Source organism: Dipodomys merriami, unplaced genomic scaffold (genome assembly GCF_024711535.1).
Source record: "Dipodomys merriami isolate MVZ:Mamm:240054 unplaced genomic scaffold, mDipMer1.0.p SCAF_395, whole genome shotgun sequence".
Lineage (NCBI taxonomy): Eukaryota > Metazoa > Chordata > Mammalia > Rodentia > Heteromyidae > Dipodomys > Dipodomys merriami.
Window position 1 is genome coordinate 783506 of NW_027205548.1, and position 14972 is coordinate 798477.

Here is a 14972-nt window from a genome sequence, read left to right on the forward strand (position 1 = left end):
TCTAGACATTTAGCAACTGAACACAAATCCTCAGGACTTAAACATATTATTCCAACTGGATGATGGCAAGCAGATGTTTAATGCACACCTAGCCCATGTATAGTTGGGGAACCTTCAGCCATGCTTTAGTGCTTTTTGCCACTGACACAGGAGAATTTGATGCTCATGAGATATGCTGACTGCCTAGGATAGGCTCAGGGCTTGGCTCACTGACCAGCTAACCTGAGAATGGGGATGTCCTTATGTGTTCTGGCCATAAAATAGCAAACAGTGGAGTAGCACAGAGACTACTCATCTACCTACCAGATAGGCGACAGAACTCAGGAGGAGGTAAAGAGAAGGAGGAATAAAACCTCTTTGCCCCAAACTTCTATCTTCAGTCCTCTAAGATATCTCGATACTACTTTGGGGGCAAAAGAAGATGGAGCAGTAAAGTTCCGTATATTCTTTCAATCACAGACACCGATTTTATTTCACTTGGCCAAAGGAAGAAGTCTTCTGAGCAGCCCTGTTTTAGAGAGGATAGGAATTCCCGATGTAACATGAAACAAGACTCTTGGTCTCCACTTCTACAGATTAACTCAATCATCATTGGCATTAAAACTGTTATCTCTGACTTCTTAATTGCCCTCTTATCTTCTGTCTATAATTCACCAATCCCAAGATTTTGTGGTATAAAGGAAAGAATGCTAGCCTCAGGTATAAGATTTTGTTTGATAGGCTGTGTGCAAATAACCCCATTTCCCTAAGCCTCCACTTTTTCTTAACCATAAGAGGATATTAGGATTCATACTCTTCATGCCTTCCAAAGTTGTGTACATAATTCATGTGAAAGAACTTCTTCCTCTGATTTTCTTAGAAGAAGATCACAAAGGTTTAATAGCTATGGGATATGATCATATAAAATCATGTTTATTGAAATGAACTCCAAGGAATGGAAACAAGAGGTTATATGTTATTTTGCTTCTTGTTTTGTTATTGTTGTTGTTGTTGTTTTCTCCTTTATCAGTTTTTTTTTCATTTCTGTACCTTTTGTATGGAAGTTTATGGTTTGGGGGAAGGTAAGGGGAGAACAGGAATGATGGAACTAAGGATGAACAAATGCAGAAGTCATACTCACTAGACACTATGTTGAAAATGAACTATATAACTTGTGGGGGAGGGGAGTCAGAAGGGGAAAACCGGGAGAAAAATGAGAGAAGAGGTGACACTGTTCAAAAAGAAAAAGAAATATACTCATTTCCTGATTCACATAACCTTAATCCCTCTGCAAATCACCTTTACAATAACAACAAAAATTTTAAATACCATTTTTCCTCTGAAAGAACACTTTACAAATTCTGTTTGTTATTATCAGAATACTTTGTAGCACCAATGCATTTTCCATGGGACCGGTACATTCTAGTATATAATCCAGCCATAAAAATCATTTACTCAGATGAACCTAAATCCCTGCCACCTGCAGATAAGCATGGGTATGTGGATGCACTAGAACCCTAAGTGCAGGGAATTGGTACTAGGGAAGTCGCAGGATAAAGAATTCAGAGATCCTTATTTCTTCCACTGCTCTTATGAGAGTCCTATGTGATCTGAAGATCACATAAGCAAGAATTAGAAGAGGCGCACCCCAACTGCCTGTTGAAGAGGACCTGACCAAGAGTCCCGCCCTTCCTTGGCTCCCATGAGCAGCAATCACACTAATTACTATGCTCAGGGACTGCCCCCAGAGCCTCTGACAGCCACAGAGCTTCTTGTACCCAATCCAGGCAAGCTCACCACTCTGTGCCTTAACAGCCAAGACAGTGCATATGGAAGGCAGGAGAGCCCAGTGACTGGTTGGAAGTTGACGCTCACATTCACTTATTGATCCTCATTCAGTTCTCTCTGGAACCAGAGCCATGGCTGTGAGGTTCAAGCAGAAAAACAAGTGACTGCTTCCAGCTAGAGCCAGACAGAAAAGAAAGAAGCTGCCCTGTTGCTAGGAAAATATCCGTAAGTCATTCTCAGATATGCAGATCCCAGGACTACAAATGATCTGGATTAGCAGATGGCAACAGTGCCTGCCTAAAGCCTCAGAGATTCTTAAGCAAAAGAAACCCCAGCATCAAACTATCAAGTCCACTTGCCCATGAGTGCTCCTGACTGCTCTTCTGTCCACAGCAGCTGCAGATTTAGACATAAAAATGCCATTGAGTGCTGCAAACCGTCTGGTTTCACACTACAAATTAAACACTGGCCCAGAGGCAAGGACATTACCTTAAAATGGAGAAATACATGTGGCACTTTTAAATGCTTTGTCTCAGGCAAATGTGTATCTTACAAATCATTGTACTCATCTTCATTAATGACATTGAGAAGTGAACGTGTTCACCGAAAGAACCAGTCTCTAAGGTGTAAAATTGGAACCAGATCACTGAACAGCAAGCTGGATAACAAAAACCAAAATAAGTAAAAAAAAAAAAATAATAATAAAACAAACTAGCTGCACAGGAAAGCATGCTGCTGCCCACTGCATAAAATGCAAAGGTTGATGAGATAAATGGTTACCTGAAATTATGAAAAAAAAGTTTAAAGGAAATTGAATTTATTTATGATCATATTAGACCTTTAAATATTGCCTTGCCATTTTCTTTCACATGCATTACTAAATTTGCACCAAAAAAAATATTTTGTGTGCCAGTCCAGGGGCTTGAATTCAGGGCCTGGACAATGTCCCTGGGCTCTTTTTTGCTCAGGGTTAGGGTTCTACCTCTTAAGCCACAGCTCCACTTCTAGCATTTTTGATGATTAATTGGAGATAAGAATCTCACAGACTTTCCTGTCTGGCCTGGCTTTAAACCATGATCATCAGATCTCAGCCCCCTGAGTAACTAGGGTTACAGGTATGAGTCACTAGCACCCAGCTACTTACAAAATTTTGAAAACAGGTTATATACAGGTGCAGTTCCCATTTGATAGATGAGCAAACAAAAGTCCAAGATGTTTTATGACTCTCCTGTGGTCACACAGCTGTGAAGTGGCAGGGTTGAGCCATGAACCCGGGACTTTGAGCTTTATCTCAGTGCTTTCCTGTTTGTAAAACCTGAGAGCTAAGTAAAAGCAAATGGACATCTTAGAGGACACATCAGATTGGCAAACTTCTCTAAGCAACATGTCAGAGACAAACAGACCCAAGATGAGGGTGGAAAAGTGAGAGTCACGGTGCCAGAAGGCAATTTCTCAACATCTCAGTGTTTCAAATCCACACAGTCTCTATTCTCATTGAATTGTTTCCCATGTGACATATAGATGCATAGGGATACAGAAGGACAGGCTTGGTATCACTTTAGTCCAGAATAAACTGAGAAGATGCCAAGGTTTTCCCAGTCCCATGTTAAACGCCAATCTGCTACATCACTAAATAGCCATTGGACACAAAGACCTAGGGAAGAAGCAGGGAGGACCCACAAATTAAGCAGAAAACAGTCCTGGGCTAGCCAGCTGAAACAACTCTCCCAAAGCAAATAAAACAGGTCGACAGAGCCAAGGTTAACCAATATGGAGTTCTTCTTCATCTCATTGAAAACAGATCTATCTCTTATTGAGTCCTCATTCTCTCTTTGACTAATTTCACAACCCACTTCACCATTTTCTTTAATGGATGATAAGGAATCATTTTTAAAAGGCTTTGAACCAAATTTTAGAATGACTATTTTCCAAGTTCCCTCAAGTTACCTACCTTCTGGGACAGAAGGTCCCATGTCCTTGCATAGATGCACAATGCCACTAAAATATTCACACTCCTAAAATGAAGCAAACCCCACAAAATGCAAGCAAGAAACACTATTTTTACAATTATTGTCCAAATTATTACCCTAGAATACAAGGAAATCAGTGCCTGAGCTCAACAAAATCTACACTCATTAATAAAGATTTCTACCCAAAGGCATGAATTGGCTATCTAGGCAATGAAACGATATATATTTACCAAATAATGAACCAGTAAATTGCACTTGTGGCTTTTTGCTTTGAGCAGGATTTCTCTGCCCAATATTTTACTTTTCTGATTACAACCTTGTGAAATGTTTTTCTTTCTAATTCTTGTGAAATACTACCTTTTGGTTCAGGGTAAAATACAGTCCTAAGCCATGTGAAGTAAATGGAAACTAACAAAATAGAATGTGACATTGCTGGGGAAGCTTCAGACTACCCAGCCAATGACTGGAATCCAGAGATGTTCAGAAGGCTTGGAAGAGACCTTATGAAAACAACATGGTGATCCATCAGCATGGCTTCAGCAGCTTCATCTCACTCCCTTGGCATATCAAGGCTAATTAAGCTGCCAGATGAACTAACCATGTTAAACATTTTAAGAGACAGATTTCTACCCTCTGAAACAGCTTGCGCTGCTAACCCCTGTACTGTAGAAATGAAGGCATAACTACTTCCAACTTTCCCAAGCATGTCAAAACTCTGTCAAGTGTAGGGAAGCATGGTAGTCTCTTCATGCAGGGCTTCTCAACAATTACACTATGAACATGTGGAATGTGGTAATTCTCTACTGTGAGATGTATTGGCTTGCTAGCATGGCCATAACTAAGCATCACAAACTGAGTGGCTTAAAACACTAGAAATTTCTTCTCTCATAATTCTGAGGGATAGAGGTCTGAAGTGATCTTTAGGGTTGGTTCTTCCTGATGGTTCTGAGGGAAAATGGGGTCCTGGACTCTCCCCCTTTCTAGGAGTTTACTAGCAATTCTTGGCATTCCTTGGCTTTTCGAAGCATCATCCCAGTCTCTGCTTTCATTTTCTCCTGGTGCACCTGAGTCTCTATGTCACCACAATATTGTCTTCTTCTAAGGACACCAGTCATATAGGATTAGAGGCCCACTTCTATAATATTTAATGCATAAAATCTACAACATACCTACTTCCAATCAAGATCAATTCTGAAATACCAAGGTCTAGGATTTCAGTATAACTCTTGAGAGGAACACAATTCAACCCCTGTGCACACATATCCTGAGCAATGAATGTAGACTGTTTAACATCATCTCTGGTTTATACCCACTTGATGTCAGTATATTCCCTGTTATGACAACAAAAACAGTTCCAAACATTGTCAGATGACCCTTTCAGACAGAATGGGTGGCTAATCAGCATCTTTAGTCTTTGGGTCAGTAAGATGAGAGTTTGGCTCTATAATTACTGGTGCTATGACCTTAGAAAGCTGGTTAGACTCTCTAGTCTTCACCTTTCCTTACTTATCTCATAGAGTAACAAAGTTGTTGAGATTTAAATGAGATGGGAAGGCTGGGAAGGTGGCTCAGTGGTAGAGTGCTTGCCTTGCAAGCCTGAGGCCCTGGGTTCGATTCCTCAGCACCACATAAGCAAAAAGAAAAAAGCCGGAAGTGGCACGGTGGCTCAAGTGGTAGAGCGCTAGCCTTGAGCTGAAGAGCTGAGGGACAGCACCCAAGCCCAGAGTTTAGGCCCCACGACCGGACCCCCCCCCCAAAAAAAATTAGATGGGATAGGAAAAGTCATTGCTGAGTAATAGTACCCAGTAACTACTATACTTCCTATAACAGGAAAGTTTTCTTTGCAGAATTTATCATGGATATTGGTATATACTGTCTCTGGTCCTTGTCTCTGAGACCATCAGAAGAAACAGCTATCTAGTTCATCTCTAGATCCACTGCTAGGGGCAGACATTCTCTTTACACCCTAGCTAAAGTCTTACCAGTATCTGTGGCTGTGACACCAAAGCTGAAAATAGCCATATATTATATCCAAGGAAGGGGAACCTCTGATGTGATCAGAATGCTAATATAGTCGCCTTTCAGGATGAGTAGTATCAGCCCAAGTGAATGCTGCAAAAAAATCAACTAGAGGAGCCAGGGGTAGAGAAGATGAAGAAATCTGGACCTTCGATTCTGATTATGGTATCTCTGAGGAGATCTTGCTGCCCTTGCCATGACAAGACAACCTATGCTCTGATGCTCGGTATTCATTTTAAAACATCGTAATGAACTCTTACTAATGAGTTACTTGTTAATTGCCACACCAGAGGTGGAGAAAGATCATCATCTTATAGACCTGTCTACCTTGTATGCTCAAAAATGTACCTATTAGAGAGTCTGGGCGAAGGCGCGGCTGGCATCATGTCCGGCCACAAAGGTGGCAAGAAGAAACCCCTGAAGCAGCCCAAGAAACAGGCCAAGGAGATGCATGAGGAACACAAGGCCTTCAAGCAGAAACAGAAAGAGGAGCAGACGAAACTCGAGGAGCTGAAAGCGAAGGCCGCGGGGAAGGGGCCCCTCGCCACAGGTGGAATTAAGAAATCTGGCAAAAAGTAAGCTGTTCCTTGTCCCTGAGATGATGGTGACCCTTGATTCCATTCCCATTCAACATCTGGATTTCCTGTTGTAACATTTCTGCCACCTATAGGTAGAACGAAGTTTTGTCTAGGACTCTAAACATTTAAAAACAACCTTTAAAAAAAAAATCCTACAGTGGCTCAGTCTCTAGTTTGTCAGCCATTGTGTCAGCCATTGTGTCAGCCATTGCTACCTCAGCTGTAAATTTCAAGTAAACCCAGCCTAGGTTCCTGCCAGAGTGCCAGAGTCTGCTCTTTGTTCTACTCTTGCATTCTGCATCATCTTGAAAGTAAACCAACTCATTTAAAAGGCAAAAAAAAAAAAAATGTACCTATTAGCTGGGCATCCGTGGCTCACGCCTGTGATTGTAGCTACTCAGGAGACTGAGATCTAACAATCATGGTTTGAAGCCAGCCAGGACAGGAAAGTCCGTAAGATTCTTATCTCCAAAAAAATAACTCAGAAAAAGCTAGAAGTGGTGCTGTGGCTCAAGTGGGAGAGCACTACCCTTGAGCAAAAAGAACCTCAAGGACAGAGCCCAGGCTCTGAATTCAAGCCTCAGAACCAGAAAAAAAAAAATTGTACCTATTGTCAGGGACCAGTAGCTCATGCCTGTAATCCCTAATCCGGAGGCTGAGATCTGAGGATCAGAGCTCAGAGCCAGCCTGGGAAGGAAAGTCCATGAAACTCTTACCTGCAATTAACCACACACACACAAAACAAACAAACAAAAAAGAAAATGGAAGTGGAACTGTGACTCAAGTGGTTGAGCGCTAGCCTTGAGCAAATATGCTCAGGGATAGTGTCCAGGCACTGAACTCAAGACCCAGAAAACACACACACACACACACACACACACATGCACACACACACACATGCACACATACACACACACACACGCACACACACACGCACACGCACACGCGCACACACACACACACACATGCCTGTCACACATAAAAGAAACGGTGAAAGCATGGGGGTTGATGAATGTGCCACTACTGTGTCCCCACGCTCTTTAGTCATTATGACAGCACTTTTCTATAAAACTTTTATACAACTAATCCAAGCAAATATCCCATGGATCTGGATAATTTCCTTATTTTTCAGATTTCCACTCATCAAGTCATTTCTGAGCCTTATTAAGGAATGCTAAGATTTCCCACCATTCTGTCTGGTTGACACATATCACTTGCACCAGAAATCCTCAAGGTTACTTATCATCTTTTTATTGGCTTTTGAGGCTCACTCTAAATAATTCCAACTGAAGCATGGATCTTCACTTCCACCACAATTCCTCAATGTACTGTTAAGAGCAGATGCATAGCACTCAGCAGATCCCTTACTAGAAAACTAGGAGGTAACTAAGGAGAATATTTGTTCACAGAAATGTGTGACATGAAGTTCTACACTTGTGTTAAAAGGCCATGAATTTGTGAACTTCTAGCTAGGATTTTTCCATAATTTTTATCCACATTCATAGCTTAGACTTTTGTCACATAGAGCACATTTTAAGTATAAAAATATAGGTGCAGAAATGATTATAATGGCAATATAGAACACCATCTTCTAAATAAAAATTTTAGCTTAAAAAAAAACACTAATCTCTTACCAAAGACTCCAGTAAAACAAATGCCAACACAAGTTGTTTCTTCCTATGGGTATTCTCAAGGTTGTTTGCCTTTATTTGACTTATTATTACTTCCTATTTCCTCACAGACTGCATTTGGTGGTATGTGGGGATTCCATATCACCCATGGGAATCACTAGGCCTTCCTATTCACAAGAGTATGGCTCTATCCTAGTTTTGGCCCAGAGAATGGCACAAAGTTCTTCTTCTCCATCTCATATCCTGTGTAAGGATGACAGAAATGGTATCTCCTTTAGAAACAAGTGATACTTTGATCCCATGGTCCCAGAAAATAATCCATTACTTTTATCAACATTTTTTGCAACATTACTAGGGCTTGAATATGAGTGCCATACTCTTGCTTAGCTTTTTCCATCAAGACTAGTACTCTACCACTTGAGACATACCTCCACTTCTACCTTTTTTCTTGTTAATTAGAGATAAGAATCTCAGATATCTGCCTGCCTGTGTTGGTTCTGAAGTACAATCCTCAAATCTCAGTGTCCTAAGTAGCTAGGATTCCATGTAGGAACAACCAGAACCCAGCTATCAGTCATTTTTAATGTGGACTTATTCCATCTTAAATCAGACCAATGCCATTCTCAGCCCAATTCTTTTTTTTTCTTTTTTTTTGTGGGGGGGGAGTCCAGTTGTGGGGCCTGAAGTCTGGGCCTGGGCAGTGTCCCTCAGCTCTTCAGCTCAAGGCTAACACTCTACCACTTGAGCCACAGCGCCACTTCCGGCTTTTTTCTTTTTGCTTATGTGGTGCTGAGGAATCGAACCCAGGGCCTCAGGCTTGCAAGGCAAGCACTCTACCACTGAGCCCAGCCCCTCATCCCAATTCTTATGCCTATCATAATCATCCTTCTAGATTGAGGCAAAGAAAACATTGGGCCATTGCCATCTGTCTTGGCACAGTCTGGTTCTGGGAATAAACCTAAGTTATAAAAATATTTAAATCACCCAAGGAAAAAGAAAGCCTTCCAACATGAGAATGTTCAATTTCCACAACAAAACAGAGGACTTACCATCTCAGTCTGAAGCACTTCTTCCTATCTTAACTAATACAGGTTTACCTCATTGTACTGGGTATGTTTATATCTCAAGTTGGCCTAGTGAAAGGTTCTTAAACTGTATATGTATATTAAGCCTTTTTATTTGCTCACTAACCATGATGAGAGGTTCCTTCCCAGTTTGGGAGACTTCCTTTGTAAAGATCTACAAAAGCTAAATATAAGTGGTTCTCATTCATTCCACAACTTAGCAAGAAAACAATTTGTACACTCAAGGCCACGCTATGGCTGTGCTTATTTTTACAGTGTTCGCCACTATGCCATACACATGTGGCCACCCTTGACTTGTATACTTACTACAACAATATTCCAGTTGGTGAGACTAAAATGTCTGGAAGGATGTCTTTCTATAGTTGGCATAAAGGCTCTAGTTGGCCTCCTGGTGGTCCTGGTCCAGTTTCATCCAATACTATAAATCATGAGCAAGTGATATAAAAACCAAAGTTTAGGGAGATTAGCTTTGCACTGGCTATGATGGTTGAATAGTTCTGGGTCCTTGTCTAGGAATTGTAATGCCTAGCTGTGACAGTATCAGAACTGTACATCAGTACATACTTATTCTGCTGAGCATCAATTGGTTATGCTCTATATCCACACCTGATTTTCCAGCCTTCCCACTGATTCTGTGAAAGCCAAGACTTTCCAACTCCACAATTGCACTGAGCAGACACAGCTGAAGAAAGACTTAACTTTGCAAAACTGCCTGGCAATCAGTGTTCCCATGGCAAATTTACTTCACCACTCATTGAGATTCTATTTCATATTTTTTTCTTTTTCCTCAATAACTGTGAAATCTCCCTTCATGTCTCCTTTCTCCATGCCAATCTGATAACTCCATGCTTCATTTCACTAAAAGAATAACAACAATAATAATAGTGATGGAAAAATTCTACCTCACTCTTCCAGTCTTGTTAAAATGACTGGCCCAGCCATGGTCCTTAGTCAGCCCTTCATTTGTTTACTACAGTTCGTTTCTGTTCACCTACTGAAAGGATTACAATCCTGTAGTCACAACCTCTCTCCCCTACATTGTCAATTCTCCCTATCTACAAAATATCATCATCATAACCTGCTGTTAGAGATAAATAGTCCCACGACATCAAACACAAAAACAGAACCTCCTTCAGTTCACCAGCAATACCCTACTCAGAATCTCTCCCAGGGTCAGTGGAACAATCTATAGATTTTGGTTATATTGGAGCTTTCTCATTATGAGCGGCACCAACTTGTTCTCACAACAAGTGATGCTTACTTTTTTTGCCAGTTGTAGGGCTTGAACCCTGGGTCTGGGCTCTTTCCCTCAGCTCTTCGGCTCAAGGCTAGCACTCTAACACTTGAGTCACAGCACCACTTCTGGCTTTTTCTGCTTATGGGGTGCTGAGGAATCAAACCCAGGGCCTCATACATACAAAGCAAGCACTCTACCACTGAGCCATCTTCCCAGCTCCAATGCTTACCTTTGAACATGGATTTGCTTTGTCTACTTCATCCATGATGACTCTGTGAGTATATCCACTGGTGACTTTCTGTATACCTCACTCACCATGAGGTGTCACAAGAGTTTTACTGATAACAGATACAGGAAAATAAATGATCTGGTTGATGTTCTTGACACTTAATGGTATTCTAATGGTACCCCATTGCCTTGAATAGTGTGAGCTTAGAAACACTACTGTAATGCAGGAGTGCCATTCTACATGGTAGTATACATGATCTGAACTAGCAGTTAAAATGTAGTGTTATGTCCACTTCAGTCAAAGACACAAAGCAGTGAATTGCCAAGGAGTAAAAGATTTAGCAAAAGCATCTATGCCCAGTAGTTGTGGGTATATCCCGTAGCAGCTGAGTTCAGAAACAGTAATATCACCAGCTATGACAGTATCTCTACTCAACTGGTTAGGTCTGCTCCCTTGCCACCCTTGCTTCTTTCCAAAAAGAAAAAATTCTCTTTCAGCCTACACTATTTAGTCTTGGTTTCTATTTCTTGAAACCAAACACCTACAGCGTCATGGAATGCACTACACAAAGATAATACAGAAGCTGCTTGCAATCCCCAAAATGGTAGTTTTCCAGCTTTAAAAAATTGATACCAGGGCTGGGAAGGTGGCTCAGTGGTAGAGCGCTTGCTTTGCATGCCTGAGGCCCTGGGTTTGATTCCCCAGCACCACATAAGCAAAAATAAAAAAAGCCAGAAATGGTGCTGTGGCTCAAGTGGTAGAGCACTAGCCTTGAGCTGAAGAGCTGAGGGACAGCACCCAGGCCCAGGGTTCAGGCCCCACAACCTGACCAAAAAAAAAAAAAAAAAAGCAATCTATTTGCCGGGCGCTGGTGGCTCACGCCTGTAATCCTAGCTACTCAGGAGGCTGAGATCTGAGGATTGCGGTTCAAAGCCAGCCCGGGCAGGAGAGACCGTGAGACTCCTATCTCCAATAAACCACCAGAAAACCGGAAGTGGCGCTGTAGCTCAAGTGGTAGAGCGCTCGCCTTGAGCTGAAGAGCTGAGGGACAGCGCCCAGGCCCAGAGTTCAAGCCCCACGACCGACAAAAAAAAAAAAAAAAAAATTGATACCATCAGGTACCACAGTACAAATGAATGAATGGGAAATGAATGAACTCCAGCTTTCATCTCCCCAGTGTAGAAAGCAGTATGTTCAAAGCCCCACACTGTAAAGCTGAGCATCCCACTTCCTTACACTGCTTGGCCTGTTAGTCTTGCCAGCAACCAAAGTGATTCATGGGACCAATCAGTAACCCAACAATGTCAGGGATTTGTATTTACTGGGGGAGGGGAGGATTGCCCTCTGAAGGTGGAGAATACCCGAACACAGGCCCTAAACCATTACCAATTATAAGAAATTCTTGGATTAAAATTAGTATTATTTTTAATTGAGATATAAATTGATGTAATGCCTTTCTACCATGCCAGTCTCCTCAAAAAACTTCCAGGATTAAAAAAAAAAACAGAATCACTAAACTTGTCTATCACCACTTTTGCCTATTTAGAACTTTCTTCATATCTGTACCCCCACTACCAGAAAATAAAAGCCAAAATGCTTTTCGTCAGAGGCTCTCAGCTATCATCATGAATTACATTATAGCAATCATGGCAAGATGAATGGCTCTGGTGCTCTGTTCACTCACAGACTTAGGACAAAAACATTTAGCAACATACACTTTCGATCTGCCTCTACCAGATAAAAACAAGTCTTTCTGGCATCTACCACACACAGCATCCTGTGATAAATTCATGGCAGTATTTGCAACTTGTATTATTATTCAGGCATGGCAAACCAACAGATCAGGAGATGGCAGCTATCAAAACAAATAATTGTTAATAAGGATTCCTAAGAGAAAGGGGCATCCCCCAGAAGCCCAAGGATGAAAGAGAAAGAAAGAGCATTGGGAAAAGGTGAGGAGGAGCCTTCAGATTCTCTTTAACAGAAAAGGTAGGTTGGGATAAAAAAAAAGCTTAGAGTCAACTAATACAAGCAATTTCAAGGGGGATCTGAGTTATAGGGGTCATTTGGTTGTGTGGTACTTATGCTTTGGATGACCAGGACAGAGGAAATGGCTTCCTCCAAACAGAGGACACGGCTCAGGATTAGTTCCAATTGTATATGGAAGACATATACACTATTCTTGGCAAGTCAGTTGCTATCTCAAAAAGTTTGTTCTCCCAGGAAGGGGCAGTCTCTCCCCTCAGCAATGAGAGTCCAGATGTTAAAGTATCATGGGGAACTCCCACCATCAGAAAATGGTGTCCCATGGAAGGGATAACATTAACCAAGATGTATTGTACTCAGAAGTTGAATCGAAACTCCTTTGTACAACTCCTTAAAGCTGATCATTTAAAACTTAAAAGAAAATGACAATGTAAGCCATGACACTTCAACTTCCTGAAGGGTCTTCTGACTCAACAAATGATAGCCTAACTCTTATTTTTTTAATTAAGTTTTTTATTGTGAAAATACGGTACAGAGGGGTTATAGTTACATGAGAAAGGTAATGAGTACATTTCTTTTTTTTTTTTTTTAAATATGGAACACTTCACGAATTTGCGTGTCATCCTTGCGCAGGGGCCATGCTAATCTTCTCTGTATCGTTCCAATTTTAGTATATGTGCTGCCGAAGCGAGCATATGAGTACATTTCTTATCCAGCATTGTTGCCTCCTCCTTTGTTTTTCCCCTACTATCCCTTCCCTCCCACCTCCTCAGCTAAATTGTGAAGTTTGTTTTTCGACATAGCGTCTTGTACATCTCATTGTTGCAATGGGTCAATCTGTATCCCTATTTAAACAATTTGTTTTTTCCCTTCCCCTGCCCAAATTATACCAACACCAAATACAGTGAAAGCAGGGGTTATACTGTGTGTGGGGGGACATACAAAGCAACACAAAAATCAGATGGTACCTTATAAATATGTTAGAAACAATAGCAAGGAAGAAAAAAACACTTGTGTCCCTATCTTGGGGTTCATTTCACTTAACATTATCTTATCTGACCTTTTCTGCTTGTCCCAGACATATACTAGTTATTGCAAATAATGGAAACTATCATCATGGTTATCAGACCTTTGACTTTTAGTATCCCTAAACATTACAATGAGTTACAAATAACCATAAAACATCAGTAATTTAGAGAAGGGATGTATTTGCTCATGAATCTTAAGCTTAGGAGGAAGGATGGCATCTGGCATATTTGATCCAAGAATCAGGCCTAGATTTTCATCTCTATCTCTAGTTTTCAAGACCCATCTTTCCTGGGCTTCAATAACCATAGGAATTTCAAACTTACATCTCCCCTTTCTACTGCTGAATTCAGAGGAAGAGAAAGAAGATCATTTTCTCAGAAGTCCCAGCACATGTCCTTTTGATTCCCATTGGGTCTGGTTAGAGTGCTTCACCATCTTTAAACTTCATCACTGTGACAGAAAAGGCAAACTGCATGCTGGCTGAATCACTCAGGATATACCTCCCTAGAGCTAAAGGTAATGTGACCCAAATGAAACTCCATGGCTGAGAATGAAAATGATGCTTTACTGAAGGAAATATGAACTGTTACCAGAAATAGAGGAAATTAGTTTGTAATCTCAGATATATTTCTGTTAAAACATGCTTCTTTGTATTGCATATCTTTCAGTGATATATATATATATATTATATATATATGAGCAATTTACTAAAAGGAGAAGAAAGAGGAGGAAGAGAAGTGGGAGGAAGAGAAGTGGGAGGAGGAAAAGGGAGAAAATAAAAAGATTAAGAATCCAAGGTCCTATGGGAAGGGGAAAAAACAAGTTGTTTAACTAGGGATACAGGTGCAACAATGAGATGTACAAGTCGTTATGTCGAAAAACGAACTTTACAACTTTGTTGGGGGGTGGGGGAAGGATCGGGTGGGGGGAGGGGAGGAGCATGGGAAGGGATGGAAAGGGGAAACAAGGAGGAGGCAACAATGCTTGATAAGAAATGTACTCATTATCTTGCCCATGTAATTGTAACTCCTCTGAATGGTATTCTCACAATTTAAAAAAAAAAAAAAAAGAATCCAAGGTCCTTTGGCATAATCCTGGTCACTCTACTTGCATCCTAGCATCAAATTTTCTATTGTTAGTGGCTGTCTAATTTGAACAATATATCTTCAGTATTTAAAACTTGGTATCTATTATTATAATGTTGTATTATATTTATATATATTAGTATATACTATTAGTGAAGATTCAAAAAATAATATATACAAGTATTGCAGATTCAAGTTAAACAAACTCATTTTGCAGTGCAAACCTAATATTATGTTAAATAAAAACCAACAGAAATTGTTAAACTGGAAATTTTACCCCTAACCCATAATAGCTATACTTGATACCTGCTTTCTTCTTAGAACTTAACAACACTAGTTCTCTTGCTGTATATTAA

The 14972-nt window shown here is 40.7% G+C and overlaps 1 protein-coding gene and 1 non-coding gene across 2 annotated transcripts; one reads left to right on the forward strand and one right to left on the reverse strand.

The window, feature by feature from the left end:
- Positions 1 to 6140: 6140 nt before the first annotated feature.
- On the forward strand, positions 6141 to 6396 carry LOC138805478 (translation machinery-associated protein 7-like). Its single transcript, XM_069990273.1, has one exon. The coding sequence runs from the start codon at positions 6141 to 6143 to the stop codon at positions 6333 to 6335; it is 195 nt and encodes a 64-aa protein (XP_069846374.1). The 3' UTR covers positions 6336 to 6396.
- A 6694-nt stretch (positions 6397 to 13090) lies between these two features.
- Positions 13091 to 13197, reverse strand: LOC138805481 (U6 spliceosomal RNA). The gene has a single exon (XR_011365554.1). It is a non-coding gene; the product is annotated as a U6 spliceosomal RNA (small nuclear RNA).
- Between the last annotated feature and the right edge of the window lie 1775 nt (positions 13198 to 14972).